This window comes from Tachysurus vachellii, chromosome 9, assembly GCF_030014155.1.
Source record: "Tachysurus vachellii isolate PV-2020 chromosome 9, HZAU_Pvac_v1, whole genome shotgun sequence".
Lineage (NCBI taxonomy): Eukaryota > Metazoa > Chordata > Actinopteri > Siluriformes > Bagridae > Tachysurus > Tachysurus vachellii.
The window spans coordinates 10,247,190-10,273,551 of record NC_083468.1 but is presented as its reverse complement, the minus strand read 5'-3'; the positions used below and the strand labels follow the sequence as shown (position 1 = coordinate 10,273,551).

Sequence of the window (26,362 nt, the reverse complement as noted above, 5' to 3'; positions counted from 1 at the left end):
TTGAAAAAATGCCTCACATAGTTTTACTTCAATATCTTGTTTCCTGTTTGAAGTATATTTTATGATGTCTGTACAATTTCTGGTATACGAATTAGTTATCCCTGTATATTTTTCTACTTGTTTTATCTTGTAATCTGAGGGATTTCTGAGTGAAATATTCATCACTTTGCTTTGTAGAAACTGAAAGTTAATGTGAGCAATTCTGTTATTTAATTACAAATCTAAAGACTGTTCTAGGGAGCTAAAAAAAAAAACTTTGTTCATGTACAAATATTTATGGGCCAGACTGCATACTCCCAATTAATTCAAATTTATTTCCAAGTTATAGCTACAACATATGGAAATACTGGTTTATACTGGTCCAACCTTACATCCAGATACCAAATAGTCAAGTTACATGTAAACCTTTAGCCCAGACCTAAAATTCTATAAAGGCTTATAGCCAAAATAAACTTACAGTTATACTGTATGTAAGTTTATAACTATACAATTATATATAGATATGTGCAAAAAATTCTAATCCCAAAATGGTTCTTCTTTCTTATCCAGTATTTTCTTTTTCTTCGCTTTCTTCACAATGCACTGGACTGTGAGATCTGAGTCGTTCAGGCTACTCTACTTTGTTTTACCTTTTCATTTTAATTACAGAAACATATAGATTAAATTAGTGTGAGATAGTGTCAAATTAGTCTAACTTACTGTATTATATACTGTATCCTACTGAATTTTAATGATGATGCTGCAGATTTGTTTTCCATAGTCTATTTTTATACAGAAAGTGTGAAACCCCTCCTATTGACCTGTAATGTGTGATGATCACAGTTTGATATTGTGGCACGGCTAAATACTCAATACAATTAACACATAAGGAACAGGTGTGCAGAAGTGTGTTTTTGTATGCAAGCTGTGTGTGTGGTGGGGTTGTCATCAGTTTCCAGGCAACACACTCTCTCTCTTCTTGTGTTAAGAGCATTTTTATGGCATTTTTATATATACAGTATCTCACAGAAATGAGTACACCCATCACATTATTGTAAATATTTTATTATATCTTTTCACGTGACAACACTGAAGCTACTATGTAAAGTAGCGAGTGTACGACCCGTATAACACTGTAAATTTGCTGTCCCCTCAGAATTACTCAACAAACAGCCAATAATGTCTAAACTGCTGGCCACAAAAGAGAGTACACCCCTAAGTGAAACTGTCCAAATTGAGCCCAAAGTGTCAATATTTTGTGTGGCTTTCATTATTTTCCAGCGCTGCCTTAACCCTCTTGGGTATGGAGTTCACCAGAGTGTCACAGGTTGCCACTGGAGTCCTCTTCCACTCATGATGTCATCATGGAGCTAGTGGATGTTAGAGACCTTGCGCTCCTCCACCTTCCATTTGAGGATGCCCCATAGATGCTCAATAGGGTTTAGGTCTGGAGACATGCTTGGCCAGTCCATCACCTTTAACCTCAGAATCTTTAGCAATGCAGTTGTTGTCTCGGAGGTGTGTTTGACGTCGTTATCATGTTGGAATACTGCCCTGCGGTTCAGTCTTCCGAAGGGAGTGGATCATGCTCTGTTTCAGTATGTCACAGTACATGTTGGCATTCATGGTTCCCTCAATGACCTGTAGCTCCCCAGTGCCAGCAGCACTCATGCAGCCCCAGACCACGACACTTTTACCACCATGCTTGAGTGTAGGCAAGACACACTTGTCTTTGTACTACTGACCTAGTTGCCTCCACACACGCTTGACACCATCTGAACCAAATAAGTTTATCTCGGTCTCATCAGAACACAGGACATGGTTCCAGTAATCCATAAGTCCTTAGTCTGCTAGTCTTCAGCAAACTGTTTGTGGGCTTGTGCATTATCTTAGAAGAGGCTTCCTTCTGGGATAACAACCATGCAGACCAATTTGATTTCCCAAACACAACCTCCAGATATGACGCTGACCACGTGCACTCAACTTCTTTGGTTGACCATGGTGAATCCTGTTCTGAGTGGAACCTGTTCTATTAAAGCATTGTATGGTTTTGGGCACCGTGCTGCAGCACAGTTTCAGGGTTTTGGTAATCTTATTATAGTCTACACCTTCTATATGTAGAGCAACAATTCTTTTTTTCAGATCCTCAGAGAGTTCTTTGCCATGAGGTGCCATGTTGAACATCCAGTGACTAGTATAAGAGAGTGAGAGCGATAACACCAAATTTAAAACACCTGTCTCATTCACACCTGAGACCTTGTAACTCTAAAGAGTCACATAACCCCGGGCAGAGAAAATGGATAATTGGGCGCAATTTGGATATTTTCACTTAGGGATGTACTCACTTTTGTGGCCAGCGGTTTAGACATTAAGGGATATTCTGAGGGAACAGCTGTCAGGGATCAGCGCAGACTTTTGGCCATGTGCGATTGTTGTTTTTGTCATGTGGCTGCCCCACCTTCGTCTGCTCCTCCCTGTCTCCACACCTGTTCCCCATTGTGTGTGATTGTCCTTTTTTGTATTTAAGTGAGCCGCTTTGCTGAATGCAGGGCGGAATTATTCGTTACGTGTAGTGTGGATATTTCTGTTTGTCCTCATTATTTATTAAACCCCTTTCATTTGAAGCTATTCTGCGTACGGGTCTGTCTCCTTCCTTCCAAGGTGTGACAGAATCCTGATTGTGACAGAATGATTCCGCCCTCCGAACCGCTTTCCTGTCTGCCGCTGCCCTCCAGAACCCACGCATGCTCACTGGCAGTTCTATGGCGCTTCCAGCCACCTTCGCGGGAGAAGCCGCGGAATGCCGTGGATTCCTGCTCCAGGTTAGCCCATATATCGAGATGCACCCGCTGCAGTTTCCTACCGAACGTGCGAAAGTGGTGTTTATCATCTCCCTCCTCTCTGGAAGAGCGCTGGCATGGGCGCAGTCACTGTGGGAGGCTGCCAGCCCCATAACGACCACCTACGCCACATTCACAGCACACTTCAGGGAGGTGTTCTGTGCCGCTTTCGGGACCCTCTCCGCGGCCGACCAGCTACTCAGGATACGTCAGGGGCGGGACAGCATCACCGAATACAGCCTCTGTTTCCACACCCTGGCTGCCTCCATTGGCTGGAACGAGACGGCACTGCTCAGCGTGTATCGGCTGGGTCTAGCACCGGAGATCAAACAGGCGATGGCGGTACACGATGACTCTGTGGGGCTGGAGGAGTTCATACAGAGGTCCATTGGGCTCTCACAGCAACTGGCGGCGTGTCATCCCACTCCACCTCACGTCGCCGGCGCTTCGAGTATCGCCGCCTCCCCTGATCTGGAACCGATGCAGCTGGGTTCGCAGAAGTTGTCCCGTAGGGAGAGGAATAGCCGCCTGGCAGCTGGGAAATGCCTGTACTGCTGGGAAATGCCTGTACTCTCCCTGTCTCCGTGTGCGCTCTAGTCGACTCCGGCTCAGCAGGGAACTTCATCTCCAAGACCTGCCTTGACCGCTTAAGGCTCCCCAGAGAGAGGAGCGCCCAGGACCTAGCGGTCCAAAACATCCAGGGATGTCCACTGGGCTGGGGTTGGGTGAAGCACTGCGCACCAATCATCACACTGCAGGTGGGATTGTTTCATCGGGAGGAGATCCGATTCTTGGTGCTGGAGATCTCCACTGTCAGTGTGATCCTAGGGAGGCCGTGGCTACAACAACACGCCCCAAGGTGTTCCTGGGACCCCGTGACATCCTTGAGTGGAGCCCTCACTGTATGGAGCACTGGCACTGTGGGTGCCACTCGGGTGGAGGAAGCCACAGCCCCCTCACGGGTACAGGTCCCAGAGTGCCACCAGGAGTTCCAGGACGTGTTTTGCTCACGGGCAGCCACTCGTCTCCCCCTCACCGGCCCTGGACTGCAGCATCGACCTGATTCTTAACACTAAGCTGCCCAAGGGTCGGGTGTATCCCCTGTCGGCTCCCGAACAACGTGCGATGGAGGAATATATCCAGCAGGCACTCCACCATGGGTTTATCACACAGTCCTCCTCCCCGGCCGCTTCCAGCTTCTTTTTCATGGGAAAGAAGGACGGCGGGCTTCGTCCCTGCATCGACTACAGGCAGCTGAACACTCAGGTCGTTCCTCTCCTTTACCCGCTCCCGCTGGTGCCATCTGGGCTGGAGGACCTAAGGGAGGCGAGGGTGTTCACAAAGCTCGACCTCCGCAGCGCGTACAACCTGGTGCGTATCAGGAAGGGAGACGAGTGGAAGACCGCCTTCATCACGCCGTCAGGCCACTACGAGTACCGGGTCATGCCGTACGGCCTCTCCATCTCTCCAGCAGTCTTCCAGGGCTTCATGAATGAGGTGTTTCGGCCATACCTCCAGAGGTACGTCATGGTGTACATTGATGACATCCTGATCTACTCAAGGAACCTGGAGGTACTGCACTCGAATAGGCTATACCTCAACTGCTCCAAATGCGAATTCCACCGCTCTAAGATCCACTTCCTGGGGTACATCATCAGTGCGGAGGGCATACAAATGGATGAAGGGAAGGTAAAAGCCGTGAGGGACTGGCCGGTTCCTGAGTCTGTCAAGGAGCTCCAACGATTCCTGGGCTTCGCCAACTTCTACCGCCGGTTCATCCAAGGGTACAGCCAAGTCATCGCCCCCTCACGTCTCTTCTCTGGGGGAAGGTAAAGACCCTGAGATGGACCTCAGAGGCCCAGGAGGCCTTTTCCGAGTTCCGCCAGCGCTTCTGTCAGGCTCCTGTGCTGCGCCATCCTGATCCTCTGAAGCCGTTTGTGGTGGAGGTGGATGCCTCCTTGACCGGCATTGGCGCCGCTCTCTCTCAGTGGTGAGGAACCTCTCTACGGCTCCACCAGTGCGCCTTCTACTTCCACAAGCTCTCCGCCGCTGAACGAAACTACGACATCGGCAACCGGGAGCTCCTGGCCATCAAACTAGCCCTAAAGGAGTGGAGACACTGGCTGGAGGGGGCAGTGCCCTCTTTTTCACCCGGTTCCTCTTAAACATTACATACCGGGCCGGAACACAAAACGGCAAGGCCGACACCCTCTCCTGGATGTTTGGACCCGAGGAGCCCAGTGACCCAGAACCAATCCTTCCTCCTGCACTCATTCTGTGTCCTATCCTCTGGGACCTCGACCAGGAGATCCGGGATGCCCTGAGGGACGTGTTTACGTTCCCACCCCCTGTCGGCATGGGCTCATCCAGTCTATTCACGAAGGACCAGGCCCAGGCCTCCCAGGGGAGAAACGGACAGTCCAGCTTGTGCAGACCCGTTATTGGTGGCCCGGGATGGTCCAGGAAGTGACCCGCTACGTCCGAGGCTGCCCCGCCTGCACCGTGTCGAAGGTCCCCCGCCACTTGCCGGTGGGCAAGCTGAGGCTGCTTCTGGTGCCCCAACGTCCCTGGTCTCACTTTGGGGTCGACTTCGTTACCGACCTGCCCAGGTTGGAAGGGAACACCTGCATCCTGGTGGCAGTGGATCGGTTCTCCAAGGCCTGCCGCCTCGTGCCCTTGAAGGGCCTGCCGACTGCCCTTCCAGCTCCTGGGGGTTTCAGTGAACCTCTCGTCAGGCTTTCACCCACAGTCCAATGGCCAGGCAGAGCGTAAGATCCAGGAGCTAAGCCGGTACCTCCGGACCTACTGCGGCCGGAGCCAGGGGGACTGGTGCCGTTTCCTGAAATGGGCCGAGCATGCCCAAAACTTGCTCCGCCAAGACTCTAGGGGCCTCACCCCCTTCCAGTGTGTGTTGGGATTCCAGCCTCCTCTGTTCCTGTGGTCCGACGAGCCTTGCGACGTGCCCTCTGTGGACTACTGGTTCTGGGAGCCACAGGGTCTGGGAGTCGGCGCACACTCAGCTCCGCAGGGCCATCCGCGAGACCCGCCGGCATGCTGACGCTCGGCGACAGGAGGTGCCGCGTTTCCGCTAAGGGGATCTGGTGTGGCTGTCCACAAGGGACCTCAGGCTGAGGTTACCCTGTCGCAAGCTGAGCCCTCGGTTCATCGGGCCATTCAAGGTGGCCGGTCAGATCAGTGAATGTGGTACCTGGGTGGCAGCTCCAGCCAGTACGCCACGTCGCTGATCTGACCGGCTGGAGCTGCCACCCAGGTACCACATTCACCCCACCTTTCATGTGTCTCTACTCAAGCCCTGTGTTTCGCCTGTGTCTCTCCCCCCAGGTGACCCCGCGGCGCCCACCCAGCCGGACATCGTAGACCAGCCCGGGGTCTATGCTGTTCGTGACATCTTGGACTCCCGTCGGCGCTGGGGTTGCCTCGAATACCTGGTGGACTAGGAGGGGTACAGCCTGAGTACACAGAGTGTGCCTGGGTGGCCCTTCAGGACGTGCTGGACTTCCACGCCACGCACCCTGACCGCCCGGCACCCCGTGCCAGGGGCAGGCCTCGTCGTGGCTTTGGGGCATTGGGTGCCGCCCCTGGGGGAGGGGGTGGTGTCAGGGAGCACCCTGCTATGTATCCCGTGCACACCCCGCCCACAAGGAGCTCCTCGCCATCATACTAACCACACACCTGACTCTCATCTACACACTCACTTCACTGCCTATATAAACACTCACTTCACACACACTCCCGGTCCTTTATTATATGTATCCGTTTGCTCCTGTCGATGTGTGCAGGTTTGTGTCGGATGTTTTTGTGCGTGCTTTTCCTCGCTACTAACCGTTCGTCTCGGATTTCTCGCTCTCGCTTCGGCGGCGCATCCCTTCCGGCGCGCATCACGGACTTTCCCTCTCCTCCCGGTATCGCTTCTGGAGTTATGCCGAGTGTACTATGTTCCCCCGTTTTCAGCCCGGCGCCGCGCTTCTCCCAACGCGCTGGTGGACTTTATTTCACGGACTGCCTCTCGTCAGTTCAGGACATTGTGGGCCGCGCCCTCGGAGTGCACCACCGGATTGTTCCTTTTTCTTTGCAGCAGGTATTTGTGTTGGCTCCGCCTTGTTTGTTTTGAATAAAACTTTATTTGCTGCTACTTCGGCTTCCGCCTCCGTATCCGCATGACAACAGCAAATTTCCACTGTTTTACAAGCTGTACACTCACTACTTTAGTAAAGTGTCATTTCTTCAGTGTTGTCACATGAAAAGATATAATAAAATATTTACAAAAATATGATGGGTGTACTCACTTCTGTGAGATACTGTAAGTATAAAAAAGTGCTAAAGTATTCAGGGAGAGTTAGGTCTTACCGGTCATTATGCAAATATTATTACAAGCATTACAAGTGTTGTGTTATCTATTGTATATAATAAAACCTCTGTTTATGCACTTGAGTTTTCAAATCAACATCTAGTCTAAATAGTTTAACTACAAAATGCCAATGCTGAAACACTCTTCCTTAAACTATTTTCATCACATGGATTGGTTTAAAGTGTCCGGGACTGCTGAAGCTTAATTTTGTAGTCTGATTTATTATATTACATTTTCCCTTCTCAGCAGTTCTTGCTTATCAACCAGATATTGATTTAGCTGAGTTAACAAGTAGAATATTTTAACACCCTTAAAGTAAACTGCGCGCTTTTGTGACACAGCTCCAGTTATGTTTTCTAACCCCCTTTTCCCCACTTGTCACTGTCCATTCTGTCTCTCTTTTTTCTCAGGAAGGTGAGCGGCTAATTGTGGAGAAACCAGAGCTGAGCACCAAGGTTCAGCGGAAGCTCAGTGAGATTCGTGAGTGTTGGCTGGACCTGGAAAACTCAACGCAGGCCAAAGCACTGCAGCTGTTTGAGAATGACCGTGCACAGCAGATCGCACAAAATTACTCTCGGCTAAATGAACGTGTGCAGCAGCTGGAGCTGCAGCTAATCCACTGTGACCACGGCCATGACCTCACTTCCGACAACAAGCAACTCAAAAAGCTCCAGGTCTCATTTCGTTGCTGACAGCTCAACTAATGTTATTATTCTCTTTTATTTAATATTAGCATGGGTTTCACTTTAATATACTTCATTAGCACTTTATTAACATTAAGATTTCGTTTTAACTAGGGCTGCAACAACTAATCGACACAGTAAAACTCAGTAAAAATGGTCAAGTTATGCAGCTTCTACTGAATTTCATTATCAAGTGATTATTGAAATCCAGTGATTTCACTATATTTAGACTAATTAGACTAATATTGGAAATGACAGATCACAATTCAACATGTTCTGACGCTACATTATAATGTGTTGTTGGCCTATGACAGATCATAACTTCATATTTTAATTTGTCAGTTGTCAATAGTTAATTGTAATACAGTATTTCATTTTGTATTCATCATTGGAAAAGTAAGAAACAGAAGCTTAATCTTCTGTTTATTGAGTTGTTCCACCTTATCTGGGTTTCTAGCTGTATCATACAATTATGATCATATCTGTTGGTCTTATGTATTACCATGTCAGACAGTATTATCTCCTGCTATTATGGACAACAATTTGGTGGTATGAGGCGATTGAAATGATTTTTAATATATACGTTAATCAAAAAAGGTAGATTAAGTGATCAAAATAATCATTAGTTGCAGGCCTAGTTTCAACAATTATTATTTTTCCTATTTGTAATAAAATTTAATTTTTCTCTAGTTTTAATCTGATGCATAGTTTCATATGAGCATATGATGCAAATTAAATTGTTGTGGCTGGTTGTTGGTTTTTCTCTGACAGCATGGCACTGCTTTACAGCTGATCTGAGTTCAGTTTGAGTTTCATTCCTACATCCACATCCATCCATCAGTCAATCCATCAGCGGTACTGTAGCATCTATGATTTTTTTTTCTGTTCCTTTTCTCATCTTTGTTCTCTTTTCATTCTTTCTTTTATATATTTTTTCTTCCTTGTTTTTTATATTGACAAATCTAGTTAGATATTATTAGACAGTACATATATCCACTTAAAATGTACAAATATATCTTTACACTGTACTGTATTTATAGATATATTTTATAACATTTGTATTCATAGTCCTTCATTAGTAATTTTGGCTGTATGGTTGGGTTTGGCTGTAGGCATGGTGTTCTGTATCATACACACATAATCCTTCTTTTTCCCAAACATGTCCAAAGACATGGGTTGTAGGCTGACTGACATCTAAATAGTCAGTAGCGTGTGGTTGGGTATGTAAGCGTGTGTGTCAAGGTGATGTTAGATCAGTTGTCACCTTGTCCAGGATGTGTGTATATATATATATCCAGATTTATAGATTTACATGTATTGTTTCTTTTCTCTCTTTATTTACCCTTCTTATTGCACCTACATTTCACATTTTACATTTTACTTTCTATTGTATTTCTTCTCACTACAAGGAACAGTCGTAAAACACATTTCACCACATCATACCATCTTACCGTGATACAGCATCAAGTATCAAACTTTGGCCATTTTTAGCCTGTTAATTAGAACATCCATTCAAAATCTAAAAAATAAAGCTAAGATACATGCTTATGAAGAAGTTTTCAAAGGGGCTATAGAAGAAGCTGGCCTCGCATAGAATGGAGGATGACAAGATGAATTATTGAATGAATTATGAATTATTCATTTTTGTTTCGTCTGACTATGCTTTTAGATGTGCATCTCTACACAGCATAAATGGCTGCCCACTGCTCCGGGTGTGTGTTCACGGTGTGTGTGTGTTCACTGCTGTGTGTGCACTTTGGATGGGTTAAATGCAGAGAACGAATTCTGTGTATGGGTCACCATACTTAGTTGTATGTCACGACACTTGTATTTTTAGCAGAAGTGTTTTGCATGGGGTGTGAGCATACAGTAGATGTTTGCACTGTAGTTTATTGTTTACTGTTCTCTGTGTAACTGCTGAACTGCTTTTCAAGTGACAGCTGGCTTCTCTCTTACCTTCTTTATCATTAGATTGTAAATGAATCTGCATAGTTCACATGTCCAGGGATGATTACTTTTGCATTAGTGAACTTTCCACCTGTATATAATTGAACATTTACTTAGAGGATTATTATGTTTCTATAGTTTCTTTTGTTTAATAGTTGTCTCTAAGAATTTAAACAGGACTGGTATTTCAGTATAATTCCTACTTGTTTGCATAAAATCTTCCTAAATACTTGAAATCTATAACGGGTATCTATTTTATGTCAAAATAATCAATAGAAGACTACAGTGGTGTGTAAAAGTGATTGCCTCTTTCTTATTTTGTATTTTATTGCACGCTTGTCACATTTTAATGTTTCAGATCATCAAATAAATTTAAATATTAGCCAAAGATAACACAATTAAACCATTAATAATAAAATCCTTCATTTAAAAACTGCATGTTGTATTTTCTTGTGTTATCTTTGACTAATATTTAAAATTGTTTTCATGATCTGAAACATTAAAGTGTGACAAACGTGCAAAAAAATAATAGATCAGGAAGGGGCAAACCCTTTTTCACACCACTGTATATTTCAGCTTTTATTTGCTAAAGACGATTTCCAGTGGGTGAATTTAGGGTATACATATTATTCAATACACAATTCAGTTTTTCCATTTTAATTGTATAAATGTAACCTTTTTTTGGAATTATTTTGTCTAATTCCTCCCGACAGAGTTAGTCAAACTTGTGTAGAGTGTGCAATTTGTGGGACTTCTTGCTTAAACAGATTCTCAAGTGCAGTACACAATTTATCTAAGGGATTCAGGACAAGACTTATGTCCACTTCAAAAACTCTCACTTTGTTTTATTTAACTTTGGAAGTATGCTTAGGATCATTGCCTTGCTGAAAGACCCAGGTGAGACCAAATTATATCTTTCCGGGTAGTGGCTTGCTTCAGTATTTTTAGGTAATCTTCCTTCCTCATGATACAGCCTCATGGCACATCAGACTTTTTAAAGCAAAACACCCCCACAACAAGATGCTAACCACCCCATTCCCCCACCCCAGTTGGGATGGTGTTCTTTCCTTAATGTGGCTGGACGGTTGTATTTTTTTTTGCCGCCGTACAGAATAGTGTTGCTTTAAGATGTAAAAGTTAGGCCCTTTTACAGCCACATGTGTGATTGCATTAACACCTAGTTATTACAACTAGTAAATCAGCAAATAGCTTCTAAAAGTCTTTATTTTATAACATTTCAGCCTGTATAAAGAGATCATCATTTGAATAATATAAAATGACCTCTTATGTGAAGAAAAGAGATAACTGACTTGCCAACAGCATTCATTCATTCATTCATTCATTCATCTTCTACCGCTTATCCGAACTACCTCGGGTCACGGGGAGCCTGTGCCTATCTCAGGCGTCATTGGGCATCAAGGCAGGATACACCCTGGACGGAGTGCCAACCCATCGCAGGGCACACACACACACACACACACACACACACTCTCTCATTCACTCACGCAATCACACACTAGGGACAATTTTCCAGAGATGCCAATCAACCTACCATGCATGTCTTTGGACCGGGGGAGGAAACCGGAGTACCCGGAGGAAACCCCCGAGGCACGGGGAGAACATGCAAACTCCACACACACAAGGTGGAGGCGGGAATCGAACCCCGACCCTGGAGGTGTGAGGCAAACGTGCTAACCACTAAGCCACCGTGCCCCCCTTGCCAACAGCAATGTGTGGTAATATGAAATGTGTGGATTTTATGAAAAACACAGAGATTGAATAGCCTAGGTGTTTGTAAACTGTTGGCCTCATGTGTGTAAACTTCATGTTTGGAAAATTGAAGTGGATTTATGCACTTGACATTTGTCAAATAACAAAAACAAAAGTCTCAAATATTAATTTCCCTTCACTGCAAACTATCAAACCCTGGTGGATATTGACCTATAGCGTCTTTTCTTTTTTTTTAGGGAGTGGAGATAATTAACATCCCTATTCAGTATTTATGAGTTAACATGATTGATTGGTCTTGATTTGACAGACTAGAGAATGAAGAAAGCAGTCCACAAAATCCAGAAGGCAGGACAAATTGCGCCTTTCAACCGCAACACACAATCATTTACTTTCTCCCTACTTTTATTTATTAGTATTTATTTTAAATTTATAACTTTCATAGATTAAATTTCTCTTCTTTTAGCTTTCCTTCTTTCTTTCTTGCTTTCTTTCTTTCTTTGCTGTCTTAGCATTAGCCTCTTGTTTGCACTAGATTTTATTTTACTTTATTGGGTTATTACCATTAGCATTATATTAGCCTTAGCTAAGTAAATAAAAAAACAACATTTTATTACCTATGCAATCTCTATCTCTTAGGTGATGGAACGACAAATGGAGGAGTGGTGTAATGAAGTGTGTGATCTGCAACTGCAGTCCTCCTCTCTCCCAGAGGAGTACGTGATCACAGACAAGGTGTCTGAGCGTCAGGCTGAAGCGGAGGCACGGATCATACGTCTCATCGAGCATCTGAAGGAGAGACGAAGAATCCTGCTTGCATCCAAGGAGGTGCACCAAGTGCGCCGTGACCTGCAGGACGAAATTGTGAGTTTGCAACAGACTCGTAAAAGCAAATTTCTTAAAATGACTGTTCTTATTTTGCTTTGACTCACGGTTAGTATACACACAGCTAAAATAAAAAATAGATATAATATAGAGAGTAAGTGATATATGGATATAATTTGGAGAGTTGGGGTGTATCTTCAGATAGCAATTATGCTATTGTGTGTGTTTGTGTATGGTCAAAAAAGCCTGTTTCTTGATGTAATTCAATTTTTTTTTTTTTTTTAAATGGCAGACTTTTCCCATTTCATCTCTAGTAGGATATTAGTTTTAGCATTTCTAATAATATTATTTATGTGTTTAGTCCGTATGTTGAATGCTATAAAATATTTTTCACTTCAGAAGATTTCCTCTTCTTTCAGGAATATTAACAAATGACCTAGGGTGCATACCAAACTCTAAAATTATAGTAACATAATGATATTTGTGCATTTTCAGATGTGGGTGCAAGAGCGTCTTCCATTAGCGACATCACAGGAAACTGGGAGTAGTTTACAGGCTGTGCAGCAGCTCATGAAGAAAAATCAGGTAATACTTATCTGAAAAATGCAATATTAAAGGCAGAGAAATGGCAGTTTGCTTAATTTCCATTATCATTAAATGGACAAATTTGAACTTTTTGAACTCTCAGCAGCTTTCACCTGAGTGCAAAACAGTGCAAGTGTTGAATATTGCATAGTGGTGTATCACATTAGTAGATATCAGCACATTCCTAGCACAGCACTTTTCTCTTCTTCAGAGCTTGCAAAGAGAGCTGGAGAGCCACCGGGGGCATCTGGAAGAGGTGATGGATCGAGCAACTATTTTTTCATCTGTGCGCACGTCTGAGGCGGAGTATGTGAGAGCATTAATGGAGGATCTCCACAGCCTGTGGGGGGCATTGTGGGCTGAGACAGAGCGTAAACAACTGCACTTAGACTCTATGTATCAAGCTCAACAGTACTACAGTGACATTGTGGAGGTGGAGGCGTGGCTTAGTGAACAGGAGCTGCATATGATGAATGAGGAGAAAGGAAAGGTAGAACAGGAACAAAGAACAGATACACACTACATACATTTCATAAATGGTGCACAAATATGTTTGTATGCCTTACAAAAGAGTGACATTTATATCCTAATAGCAATAATATTTCTCAATTTGCATGTCAAGTGGAATTTCTCATACAAATTGTGTACATGTTCTGGGTCACTTATAAAAAAACGATTGTGTAACTTAGAGTATGACAACAGCAAAATTGGCACAGGAAACTATATGTAAATGAGATTTTTGCATGGTTTTCTGATATCAAGGACACTAATTGAACTTGAACTAAGTGAATGTAACATTAATATTCAAGTATAACTACAATTAAAAGGTAAAATGGATATTAAACTATTCACAGTGCAATATGAATTAATAAAAGAGTGTAGATATGAGATTGCAATAAGGTAAGGTAAATATATAGTTTTCTGGGGTTGGATATCTGAACATAGCATAATAATATTGGGTCATCCTTTTCAGGATCTTCCTCAGTATTAAGCAATCATAGCCACAGAGGTGTTTAAAAACCCAGTGCCACCGCTCACTGATTTGATGCACAATACCATGTCACAACCACAGTTATGCTGCAAATGCTCTGTGTGTAACCACTTTCTCCTCTGTCAGGATGAATTGAGTACTCTGCAGCTGTTGAAAAAACAGATATCTTTAGAGCAGACAATTGAAGATTACGCTGAAACCATTGGCCTTTTATCACAACAGTGCAGACAACTACTGGAGCTTGGCCATCCTGACAGGTATGTGTTTGTTTAGGTCATGCCTTGTTTTAATCCACCTGTTTTTATGTGATTGGTGAATTTCAACAAATTAAAACCTTGGATTAAATGGATCACATGAACAGATGAGTTGATATACAGTAGGGTAAGATAAGCAAAGTGACAGGTCTTCTTCGGAAGATATATACTGTAGGTATCAGTCAGATGTGTACCATGAAAACCCAGAAAAGATGGCTAGATAACCCCATTAAGTCCGGTTTATTGTGGAGTAGTGGAAAAGAAAAGGTGGCAGCGACTGTGTAGGGAGAACATGGTGCCTGTTTACTAGATGTGCAGCTCTGCCACTGCATCATTGCACACTACTGGTTATGCAATGTCAACATGCAGTGCAATGCACTGCTGGCAGGACTGCCTCTGAACGCAATCCGTCCTCTGCAAATGATCCAAAATGCAGCTGCCCGGCTTGTTTTCAACCTGCCAAAGTTCTCGCATACCACCCCGCTGCTGCAATCCCTCCACTGGCTTCCGGTATCTGCACGCATCAGATTCAAAACACTGATGTTGGCCTACAAAGCCAAAAATGGACCAGCTCCCTCTTACCTCAAAGCCCTCATCACTCCTCGCACTGCACCCCGCACCCTCCGATCTACCAGCACTGCTCGACTGGTTCCACCATCTCTCAGGGTAAGAGGCAAGTACACTACAAGACTCTTCTCTGTACTGGCACCAAGGTGGTGGAATGAACTTCCCCTTGAGGTCCAGACAGCTGAGTCACTGGCTATTTTCAAGCGGCAGTTGAAGACCTACTTATTCAGGAAACACTTCAACTAGCACTTCTTTCCTTATCTTTTGCATTTAAAAAAAAAAAAAAAAACATTTGACACTTTTTCATTGTAACTCTGAACAAATGTTTTATACTCATGGTATCTTAAGTATGTAACTTAGTGAGCCAGCATTAATGTATTTAATGTTAGAGATTTAAGCACTTATGTATGTCGCTCTGGATAAGGGCGTCTGCCAAATTCTGTAAATGTAAATGTAAACATGCAACATGCAATAGCCGAGAATTTGCAGTATCCAAATGACTAAAAAGTGCAACACTAATTTTTATTCTTGCCAGTTTCCGATTGCCAGGTTTGGGGTATTAGTATAAAGATTGTTCTCCAGTCTGAGATGCATATGTATTTTTCGAGGTGGTTGTGGATTGATTGGATTTTGGTGTCTTTGATGTTACAGTAACATTGTATTGAGTACTGAAGACTGATCTCACAGAATATTTAATGGAACAGGAATTGAAGGAAAGATACAATTACATCATTGCATTTCCTTTTTATTGTTGTGTATGCGTGTATGTGTTTGATCCGCAGTGAACAGATCAGTAAACGTCAATCTCAAATCGACCGGCTCTACGTGTCTTTGAAGGACTTGGTAGAGGAGCGGAAGTGCCGGTTGGAACAGCAGTACTGGCTCTTTCAGCTCCATAGAGAGGTGGAAGAACTGGAACAGTGGATTGCTGAGCGAGAGATCTCAGCCAGCTCCACTGAACTTGGGCAGGACTATGAACATGTCACGGTGAGAAAGCAACAAACAAACTATGTTCATCCAAATCGAGTCTCAGAAAGATTCCATCTTTGGTCACTAATTGAAAAAAGTCAGTAGACTTTGGCTGAAATCAGTAGAGAAGATTGGCTGAATTGGCTGAAATCAGTAGAGAAGATGATACAAAGCTTAGAGGAATTATTAAAAAAATAAAAGGATACTTTAACACATTTTAGTCAAGATTAACAAGATTTCAGATTTTTCAAAACTTTTGCTAACATTTAAAACCATGGGCTGGTCTAGGAATTTGTCTGAGGACCTGAAAATAAAGCAAATTGATGCCTACAATGCAGAGGTTGCCTATTAAAATATATCAAAGCACTTCCAGCTCACAGATTCTAGTGCCCAAAATATCAATAAAAAATGGCAGTTAAAATGACCTTTGGAAGTCAAAGCAAGAGCTGAAACACCACAAAAACCTTCAGATAGAAAGGCAAAATAAAACCTCCATTTGACATTAAAGACCCGCAGGAACTGACTCGGTAGTAGTGGTGCACCATTGGAAAAACAAGATCTGCACGAAGAGTCATTGAAGGAAATGTTACTTGTATCCTAATCAATGTCTAAAATATGCTAAACAACATCTTGTCATACCACAGGCATTCTGGAAACATGGGCTGTAGTCTGATTAAGTAAAAATGCAAGATGCAAAATGCAAATAATAACAGAGATGAATTGCCTTCACTATAATATTTTTTATAATGACAACCCTTTCATACTTCTGTTCAGATTCTTCAGGAAAAGTTCAGTGAGATTGCTTCAGAGACAGGAAGTGTGGGCCAGGAGCGAGTGATGGCTGTTAATCAGATGGTGGATGAGTTGATTGATTATGGCCATGCGGACGCTGCTGTCATTGCTGAGTGGAAGGACGGCGTGAATGAATCTTGGGCTGAACTGATGGAGCTGATGGAAACCAGAGCACAAATGCTATCTGCGTCGCACCAGCTTCACAAATTCTTTTCCGACTGCAGAGAAGTGAGACACCCATGTCACAATGTTTGTTAATTTAGTGTTTAGAAATTGTCAGAAGCTATTCTTATAGGCGTGTTTAACATAAACATAACATAATACAGCTGGTATTCAGAATATGTATGCTTCTAGTGTTATGTTATCTAGCTATTTCTAGTAAGCTTATTGTATGCTAAAAGAAAATGCATATGGTTGTTTCACTGCTAGTTATGGATAAACAATGGAAACAGACTTTGTTTCTTTGTGTGCGTTGCAGGTGATAACACAGATAGCTGATAAACACCGGAGATTACCGGAAGTGAGAGACGGCCAGGATGGCACAACAAACACTAGCTCACTTCAGAGACTCATGAACACATTTGAACAGGACATCCAGCTATTGGTTGGGCAGGTCAGTTTTTTTTTTTTATTTCATTAGTTTTAGAGAATGCAGTCAAAATATATAATGCTGGCTACTGGATCAGCAAGTGCATTTATACTATATTTTTTGTGTGTATGTTTTCCTTAGGTGAGACAGTTACAGGAAAATGCTGCTCAGCTTCGTACCGTTTATGCAGGAGAGAAGGCAGAAGCCATTGCCATGCAGGAATATGAAGTGATGCAGGCATGGAAGGAGCTGATTATGTCCTGCGAGGAATGCCGTGTGCACATTACCACTGCATCGGATAAACTGCGATTTTTCAGTGTAGTGCGTGATCAGATGATATGGATGGACAGCATCATTTGTCAGATAGGAACAGGGGAGAAACCAAGGTGCAGCATTCGAATAAATACATGCATACATACATCAAATAAAAATAAAATATTAAATCAATAAAAAAAAAAACTGATCAGCATGAATATGCTTTTCTCTGCCTAAAAGTTAATAGCATTTCGTATACAAATTGCATTTTGTTAGTGTCTTCCATTGCAATCTTTAAGATCTGTCATCTACAGGAATTGTTTGATGAAAAATGTCCTGCTAAAAACAATCTTGCTGATACAGTTTAGGATACCGGTATATTGTAATCTATAAGCATTAACAAACATTTGCAAAAATATTCAAATAAAAAAGTTTCGTTTTTTTTTTTATCTGAAAGTCCTTAAATGCCCTGTCAGTGTCCTTCTTCATCTCCCTCTGTTCTCAGAGCTCTAATTACTTGCTGCTGTTTTCAGGGATGTCTCCTCTGTCGAGGTGCTCATGAACTACCATCAGAGCCTGAAGAGTGAAGTGGAAGCAAGAAATAAGAGCATGGTGCAGTGTATTGAGATGGGAAAGACACTACTGGCTGCAAGAAACCCAGCAGCAGAGGAGGTAAAGCATAATGTTTAAAACATTTTTATGAGCCATTTTATAATTAGACAGTTTCTAATGAACAGTTCTGGGTATAAGTAATAAGTTTTAGCAGGGGAATTAAGGCTTAAAAAGTAAATGAAATTCTGAGACTGGTAGGGTGTCCAAACCCTTGCATATGCCACTATTTATTTTATCATTAAATTAATCAAATATACAGTAACCATGCCTTAACATTTGCAAAAACAAATAAATAGCTCGCTGCAGAAGTTGTGTACTTACAAAATATGTAATTTGGTGGGGGTGCTCAAACTTTTGCATACAAGTGTGAGTGCTTGGCAAGAGATATACAGTACTGTACAATGCAAGATGGCAGCAAGAAAACTTAAATATAAAGATTGTGATATACGTAAATCAATTTCAAACAATGCAAAAGACCTTTCTTTTTATTTTATAGTGTCCCACACAAATTAATTATATTTATACTGCCATAAGCAAGGTTAATGTTACAGTAAGAATAGTTAATAGTTGTAGCCAAACACTGGACTAAATATAATGGCAAAATAGCATAATAGGCATATACTGTAGCAGTTCTAACAATGCTATCTTTTGCCACAAGATTTCACCTACTATTTTTGTAACTAATAGGATATAGTACAGAACTGTAGGTTACCACAGTTTCATGTAGTTTTTAAATGGGTTTCTGTAATAACAGTTACAGTGATTTAAAATTTACAATGTAAAACAAGCCAATAATATGTTTATGACATGAGCTGGAGTTGTATTATAACCTTTCACGCTATCATCAAGTTTAATTCTTAACAATCCTATAATTGTTCACTGTAATTCTTCACTGCACAATTTCGTATTGCCATGATTCTCTGGATACTTAATGTTGGGTGCTTTCCTCAGCTTCATTACATGTCAGTTTGTGTCTCAGATTAAAGAGAAACTGGAGAAAGTTCTGGCCAAACAGAGAGAGCTGACAGAAAAATGGGATAAACACTGGCAGGAACTGCAGCACAGTGAGTCATTATACCATGGAGTATTAATAACATTAAATCTTAGTATAATACTACTGTGGCCGAGAAGTGCAAAACAAAGTAACAAATTCGAAAACAAAATAACAAATCAGAAAACAAAACAACAAATTCGAAAACAAAATAACAAATTGGAAAATAAAACAACAAATTCAAAAGCAAAATAACGAATCAGAAAACACAACAACAATTTAAAAAACCCAATGACATTTCAAACAAACCAGAAAAGGTAGGTATAGTTTGCGAATGGATGTCTTACTGCTGATTGGACTACACATCTGTCACTCAAGCTATACAGGAAATACAGCAGGCTGCGGCAATAGAAAGGCAACCCGTGTGTTTATGAATTTATAGAAATGCATTGTCCTTACTGTGGATTAAAATGTGTCAAATTTCTGCAGTTCATGTGAAAAAAATCCGTTTTAAAAGAGACACGGCAGAAAGTATTCTGAAAGCATGGTTAAACTAGACGCACTTATATTGTAGGAGTGCAGCTTTTAGATAAATTAACGACAATCACCACAGCAAAGGATAAATTGATTTTACTGTAGAATTAAGATATTTCTTTTCAAAGTCACCATGTCTGTAATATAATTTATCCAGAAAGCAGTATTTTACTGTAGAATTTTTAATACTTTCTCTTCAAAGTCACAATATCTGGCAATAATTGTCCCAGGAGGCACTATTTACAGTAATTAAATGGATATTTCAAAATGTTAATCACACATCTCATATCATTTCATAGTTACCAACTAAATGCTCACAATAAATATCTTCCAATTTTACTGTGGATTTTAGAAGTAATTGTTTATTAAGTTCATACACAATTATATCACAATAAAATTACTCCCAGCTTAGAGATGTTGAAAACAATCAAATCTCACTTCATACAACTCAGAACATACTAATCCAGCATGCTTTGTTATGCCTGACAAGTCCATTGTTAAATGTATTGCCTCATTTGAACCTTTTTTGTTTTCTTCTTGTAGGTCTGCACTAACAGCAGGATTATTGTTAGTTGGTCTACAAATAAGCCACAGAATGCGTCTAAAAAATGCCAATGCATCCTGATATACTGAAACCAAATGGCTTTAGTGTATTGTAACCTTCCACATGCCACAAGTAGTTTGGTTCCATAGAGTTATAATGTCGAACAAACCTACGGCGTGTCCTCTGCGCTGTCCCTTATGGATTAAGTTCTTGCAGCTACAGCATAATGTCAGTACGTTTAAAATGCAACTTGTGTTTCTGCTGAAGTGTTAATCACATTGTCCGGTAATATATATTATAGAATTCTTTACATCGTTTAATCTGGGATAGTTTTGTCTTTGAAACATACCTGCATTCTTCAGGTATGTTTTTAGAGATTGCAAACTAATCTTTATGCCATGCTATGCTATCAGCATATTAAGAATCATGGCATATGAATGTTCTTCCTTTTCTTGCTTGACAATGGAAATTGTTATTTTCTTAGATTTAACGTGAACGCAGAACTCCAACCATGAACAAGAAACAGTTATACACAATTTCCTACTGCCTGTAGAGTTTGAATGACAGATGTATCGTCCAATCATCAGTAAGACTTCCATTCGCAAACTGTACCTACTGTACCTTTTCTGGTTTGTCTGAAATGTCGTTGGGTTTTCTGATTTGTTATTTTGTTTTAAGATCTGTTGTTTTGTTTTCTGATTTGTTATTTTGTTTCCTGCATTTGTTGTTTTGTTTTTCATTTCTCAGCCACCGTATAATATAGTGTGAGTAAATAAAATGTATACAAGGAATAAATGAACATCTGAATTTCATTCAGATTTTATTAGTTTTTGCATTTTCTTCCTTTCTTTCCTTATTCTATCATTTTACTTTCTTGTTCTTAAACCCTTTTTCATTCTATATGTTTATTGTTTACTTTTCTCTCATCCAACTTTCCCAACCTCTCTCTGTCTGCTACTACCATTTTATGTCTGTACATTGCTGTCTCTCTGTTTCTCCCTTTGTCTCAGTGTTGGAAGTTCATCAGTTTGCTCAGGAGGCGGCGGTCGCCGAGTCCTGGCTCTCATCTCAGGAGACATTTCTGGTCAGTCAGGAACTCGGTGGCAGCGTAGACGAAGTTGAGCAGCTCATTCACCGACACGAGGCCTTCAGGAAAGCAGCAGCATCCTGGGAAGAAAGATTCAGCTCATTACGCCGCCTTACTACGGTGAGCTCAAACAAAGCCAGCAAATTGACAATGTACATTTGTTTGTATGATTATATAAATTGAAATATATTTAATATATGGATTTTGCATTTTTGCAGGTCAGTTATATTATATAGCCTTTCCAACTACATACAGTATGTTTGTGTTAGCATTACAGAGACAATTATGATGTTAAACTAATATTGTTTAGTAAAGATAACAAATTCGCAAGTTATCTTGCTATTAAATGAGCTAGCTAGATTAAATGGTCAAATTGATAAGTTCAATAGACATTAATACCTAGTTATCTGCTCCAGAAAGTTGGGCATTAAGTATGACTAGCTGACTAGTCTTATACAAATGAGTTTTCATTGCAGTAGGGAAACATCCACCACAAGCCTTCAGAACACCACAAGCTTTCATATCATTCTATGAAAGAATGACTCACTTCTTCCAAATATATTATTTTTTCTCAGTTGGTGTTCTGATGATGGTGATGGAGAGGTCTAACTCATTATTCCAAAATCTCTGATAGGTATTCATGTGGATTTGTGATCTGGTGAATATGAAGGGCAGAGCATATGATTTACATTATTTTCTTACTCATGAGTCCTAATGCCCTGATAATGGCTGGTGTATCATTAAAGAAACCACTTCCACCAGAATAGAAGTATTTAATCACAGCATGAAGGAATAAGGGGAGGCACGGTGGCTTAGTGGTTAGCATGTTCGCCTCACACCTACAGGGTTGGGGTTCGATTCCCGCCTCCACCTTGTGTGTGTGGAGTTTGCATGTTCTCCCCGTGCCTCGGGGGTTTCCTCCGGGTACTCCGGTTTCTTCCCCCGGTCCAAAGACATGCATGGTAGGTTGATTGGCATCTCTGGAAAATTGTCCCTAGTGTGTGATTGCGTGAGTGAATGAGTGTGTGTGCGATGGGTTGTCTGCGATGGGTTGGCACTCCGTCCAGGGTGTATCCTGCCTTGATGCCCGATGACGCCTGAGGCACAGGCTCCCCGTGACCCGAGGTAGTTCGGATAAGCGGTAGAAAATGAATGAATGAAGGAATAATTTAGACCAGTTAGAATCATTTAATATTGACTGATTAAATTATATTGATTACACCTTCCCCAGCATAACAATGCCTCACTTTAGGGGTCAAACATGCAAGCCTTTGGTGTAGCCTTGATCTTGCACCTGCCCAATTGTCAGGAATATAGAAACTTGGACTCTATTACTGCTGCTTAGGCTAAAGTTTTTTTTATAAAATTTGGACTCATTTGAGCATCACCTTTTTCTATAGCTTGTAGATAACTTTTTTTTTAGGTTTTTGCACCACTAAACTCTGAAATCAGCTGTAGGGTCTGGTCAATATCAGCAATCAGGTCTGTGCTGAACTCAGAGTTTGCGATGACCCATTAGTTCCTCAGGAGCTCTCGGTTGCACTATTATAAACTGTTGTAGAAAGGACATTATTTACATTTACATTGTTTACTGTCCAGTGTCACCCAAATGAGGATGGGTTCCTTCTGAGCCTGGTTCCTCTCAAGGTTTCTTCGTCATATCATCTCAGGGAGTTTTTTCTTGCCCCGTCAATGAATTGTATTTTCATACTTCTGTAAAGCTGCTTTGAGACAATGGGAACTGTTAAAAGCACTATACAATAAATCAAATTTGAAATTTGAATTTGAAATGTCAGGACAGAAGTGTGTCTGCAAGAATTAAAGGAAAGGTGTGCAAGAAACTAATGAAACCAGCTATGCTGTATGGGTTAGAGACTGTAGCAGTGAGGAAAAGACATGAGGCAGAGATGGAGGTAGCAGAGATGAGGATGTTGAGGTTCTCTTTAGGAGTGACGAATATGGACAGGATTAGGAAGCATCAGGGAGACAGCTCAAGTTGGCTGTTTTGGGGACAAGGTCAGAGAGGTTAGATTGAGATGGTTTGGACATATACAGAGGAGGTGGTTATATTGCTCATTAGGGATAGATATTAGAGATATATAGTATTTTAAATTTAAAAATGATTCTATATATATAGAATCAGTTTCTGCTTTGAGACAATATGAATTGTTAAAAGCACTATACATGTACATTTTATTGAACTGAATAATATATAATATATTATTCTATGATATATTTTCCCACAAAATCATCCTTTTCATCTGTTACAATAAGTTTTGTTTTTGGCTCAAATTTATTTGATCTAAAGTGTGTACAGAACTTTGTTCAACTTTTGTTGTTTAAATGTGCTTTATAAATTACCATCTACTCTACTCATGTTTACTCACTGACTTGCTAATTTTGCTATCTTAATTTCTTACATACTTGATTACTATTACTTTTTATAAAGTTAACAACATTAGGTATTTTATGTATCATGGAAGTGACATAGGTAGAGTCAAAGTTTCATGGTTCTTGGTTTGATCCTGAGCTTGGATTACTCTCTGCACAGTGTTACACATGTTTTCCCAGTGTCAGGTCTCCTCAAACCTCATAAATCATGCAGGTAGGTTCATTCTAAACTCTACATTGCCCACGTGAATCAGTGAATCAATACAAAATCACAAACCCACAATAGATCAATACAAATATCCTAAATACATAACCTACATATAGGTTGCTTTCTCTACACATGATTTGGATGGGCTCTTGAAGGGTCCGTTTGTAAGGGTCCCTTCTTGCTTAGTCACAGAGTATTGATGTTGCAGTTTCTAATATTTCAACAAATAACAGCATTACGATCTAATCTCTCTCATGCAGGTGGAGAAGATGAAGGCAGAGCAAAGCAAGCTGCCTCCAACCCCCTTGCTGGGTCGCAAGGTATTTTTGGACCCCCAGGATTCATCTCCGGCACGTAGCAGCCCTTCATCACTTCACAAACAGACCATTTATGAACAGGGGGACTACTGGAGTGAGCGAAACATGTCTCAGCCATCTCCACCACCCGGCTCTCGGAGAATTGTTTCCACAGTATCAAACTACACACCAATTGTAAGTGCATCAGCCACACCCCGAATTCAGGAGGTAAGAACTACTGCTGTCCTGGGGGTTGCTGCAGGTCTTGGAATGCCCACAGAACTTAAATGTACTCAGATAAAATCAATTCGTGAGACAGTGCGCCCTCAAATAGATGTGAATGTAATGGCAGAGGTAGTGCTTCAGGAGCCTGGATGCAGTGGAGGCAGTCGCTCTGAATTACAGGTGGAGCAGCAACGTCCTCATGTGAAGGACTTGCGTATGGAACGTCAGCTTTCTAACGAACAGCTGATTCAGGCCAGGAGGGATGAGCTTCCGCAGGAAGTATGGAGGGAAAGGGCGGAGAGAGAAAGAAGGCTAGAAAGACAGACATCCAGTGAACAGGAAGTGTACGAAACACGGAAAAAAGACCGGCACCGGCTTGAGAGACAAGAAAGCAGCGAACATGAGACAGCCAAAGAACCATCAGACAGACGATCAGGAGGAGGGTGAGACTGTAGTATATTACATTTCATATCACCACAGTTGCTGTGATACTTTATTGGTCAGCATTTTAATTGTAAATGAACCTTGGCAGTATTTGATTTCAGTGGCATCATTAAGCATTAGTTTTATCTCACTGTGCACACAATATTTGTTCTCTCACACTAACTTTGTAGCATCTTTGCATACATAAGTTCACTTTTTTAAACTGAGATAGTTCTTTTATCCTTGTAAGGAAAAACAGACGTAGCCAGCGTGCTAATCAATTTATTAACGTGCCAGTTGATGTTTCTAAGCTTAAGTTTATATGAACCTCTATATGGTAGTATATATCAAAAGGTATACAATTATAATTTTGTGCTGTGTTATGGAGCATATTTTTATATTCGCAATGATCCAAAAACCCTTTATTTTGTTAAACTTTAGTTAATTAGTTAATGATTTTTTTATTTATTAATTCATTGCAGAGAGAAACGGTCTACTTTAGCTGACATTGTGGAACAGCTTCAAGAGAGAGAAGCTGCACAGGTGAATATGCAATATCTAATTATGTTTAAGATTTGTTAAAATGGGTTTGCTAGGTTTATAATTACTATCTATCTAGGTTTATAATTACTATCGATCTATCGATCTATCGATCTATCGATCTATCTATCTATCTATCTATCTATCTATCTATCTATCTATCTATCTATCAATCAAGAACACCTGTACAACTTCACATTTCTGCAGTTATCCAGTCTAAATCAATGGGAAAAAGTGTGATCTCTGTGACTTTTACTATGGCATGGTTCTTGGTACCAAACCCGCTGGTTTGAGTATTTCAGAAACTGCTTTGGGAGTTTCACACACAAGACACAGTATCTAGAGTTTACACACAATGATGAGAAAAAAAAATTGAGCTACAAAATAAGTGAGTTACAGTTCTGTGGGTGGAAATGCTTAATAAGAGAGGTCAAATGACCAGATTGGTTCGAGCAGGATATAATAACTCATCAAATCACTGTTTACATGCATGGTGAACAGAAGAGCATCTCAGCATGCACAAAACCCCGAACCTTGAGGTCAATGAGCTGCAGCAGAAGGTCCCACTCTCAGCCAATTACAAATATCATGAGCACAGTCTTGCCCAAACTGAACAGTTGAAAATTAGAAAAGTAATCATCTGGTTCTTTTCCAGTCTTGAGCTGACTAGTTTGGGTGAATCTGTACCCATTACAGTCTCGGATTCTTCCTCTTTGAGGACAAGAGTGGACCATGATTTAGACTTCTGCTGTTGTAACTCATCAACTTCAAGATTTGATGTGTGTTCTGAGGTGCATTTCTGCTCACTACAGTAGCAAAGAGTGCTTATTTGAGTTACTATAGATTTTCTGTCAGTTTTCTGTCTGGTTACTCTCCTCTGAACTCTCTCAATAAACCAACTGCACACAGCCTATTTTATAAGAGACTGTTGTGTGTGAAAATCCCAGATCAGTAGTTTCTGAAATACTCAAATCAGCTCATTGACCAAAAACAGCCATGCCACAAAGAGCCCACGTGTCCCCATTCTGACTGGGTGTGAACAGTAACATAAGCCATTTGCCTGCTGCTACATGATTGGCTGAATGGATAACTGCATAAATGAGCAGGTGTACAATTATTTTGGTTGGTAAGTAAAAGT

The 26,362-nt window shown here is 41.4% G+C and overlaps 2 protein-coding genes across 4 annotated transcripts in view; one reads left to right on the top strand and one right to left on the bottom strand.

Moving 5' to 3' along the window:
- LOC132851049 (latent-transforming growth factor beta-binding protein 4) overlaps nt 1-26,362 on the bottom strand; it is a 424,131-nt gene that overhangs the window by 296,706 nt on the left and 101,063 nt on the right. The gene's annotated exons all lie outside the window — the stretch shown is intronic.
- Nucleotides 1-26,362, top strand: part of LOC132851040 (spectrin beta chain, non-erythrocytic 4-like) — an 87,296-nt gene that overhangs the window by 53,699 nt on the left and 7,235 nt on the right. For both annotated transcript variants that reach the window (XM_060877611.1, XM_060877612.1), the window contains 14 exons: nt 7,599-7,862; nt 12,186-12,410; nt 12,867-12,956; nt 13,168-13,446; nt 14,074-14,204; nt 15,551-15,755; nt 16,512-16,757; nt 17,008-17,142; nt 17,260-17,504; nt 17,907-18,045; nt 18,965-19,049; nt 21,065-21,261; nt 24,001-24,704; nt 25,167-25,227. In XM_060877611.1, coding sequence (XP_060733594.1) covers nt 7,599-7,862; nt 12,186-12,410; nt 12,867-12,956; nt 13,168-13,446; nt 14,074-14,204; nt 15,551-15,755; nt 16,512-16,757; nt 17,008-17,142; nt 17,260-17,504; nt 17,907-18,045; nt 18,965-19,049; nt 21,065-21,261; nt 24,001-24,704; nt 25,167-25,227 — 3,006 coding nt within the window. The remainder of the gene's footprint in view (nt 1-7,598; nt 7,863-12,185; nt 12,411-12,866; nt 12,957-13,167; nt 13,447-14,073; nt 14,205-15,550; nt 15,756-16,511; nt 16,758-17,007; nt 17,143-17,259; nt 17,505-17,906; nt 18,046-18,964; nt 19,050-21,064; nt 21,262-24,000; nt 24,705-25,166; nt 25,228-26,362) is intronic.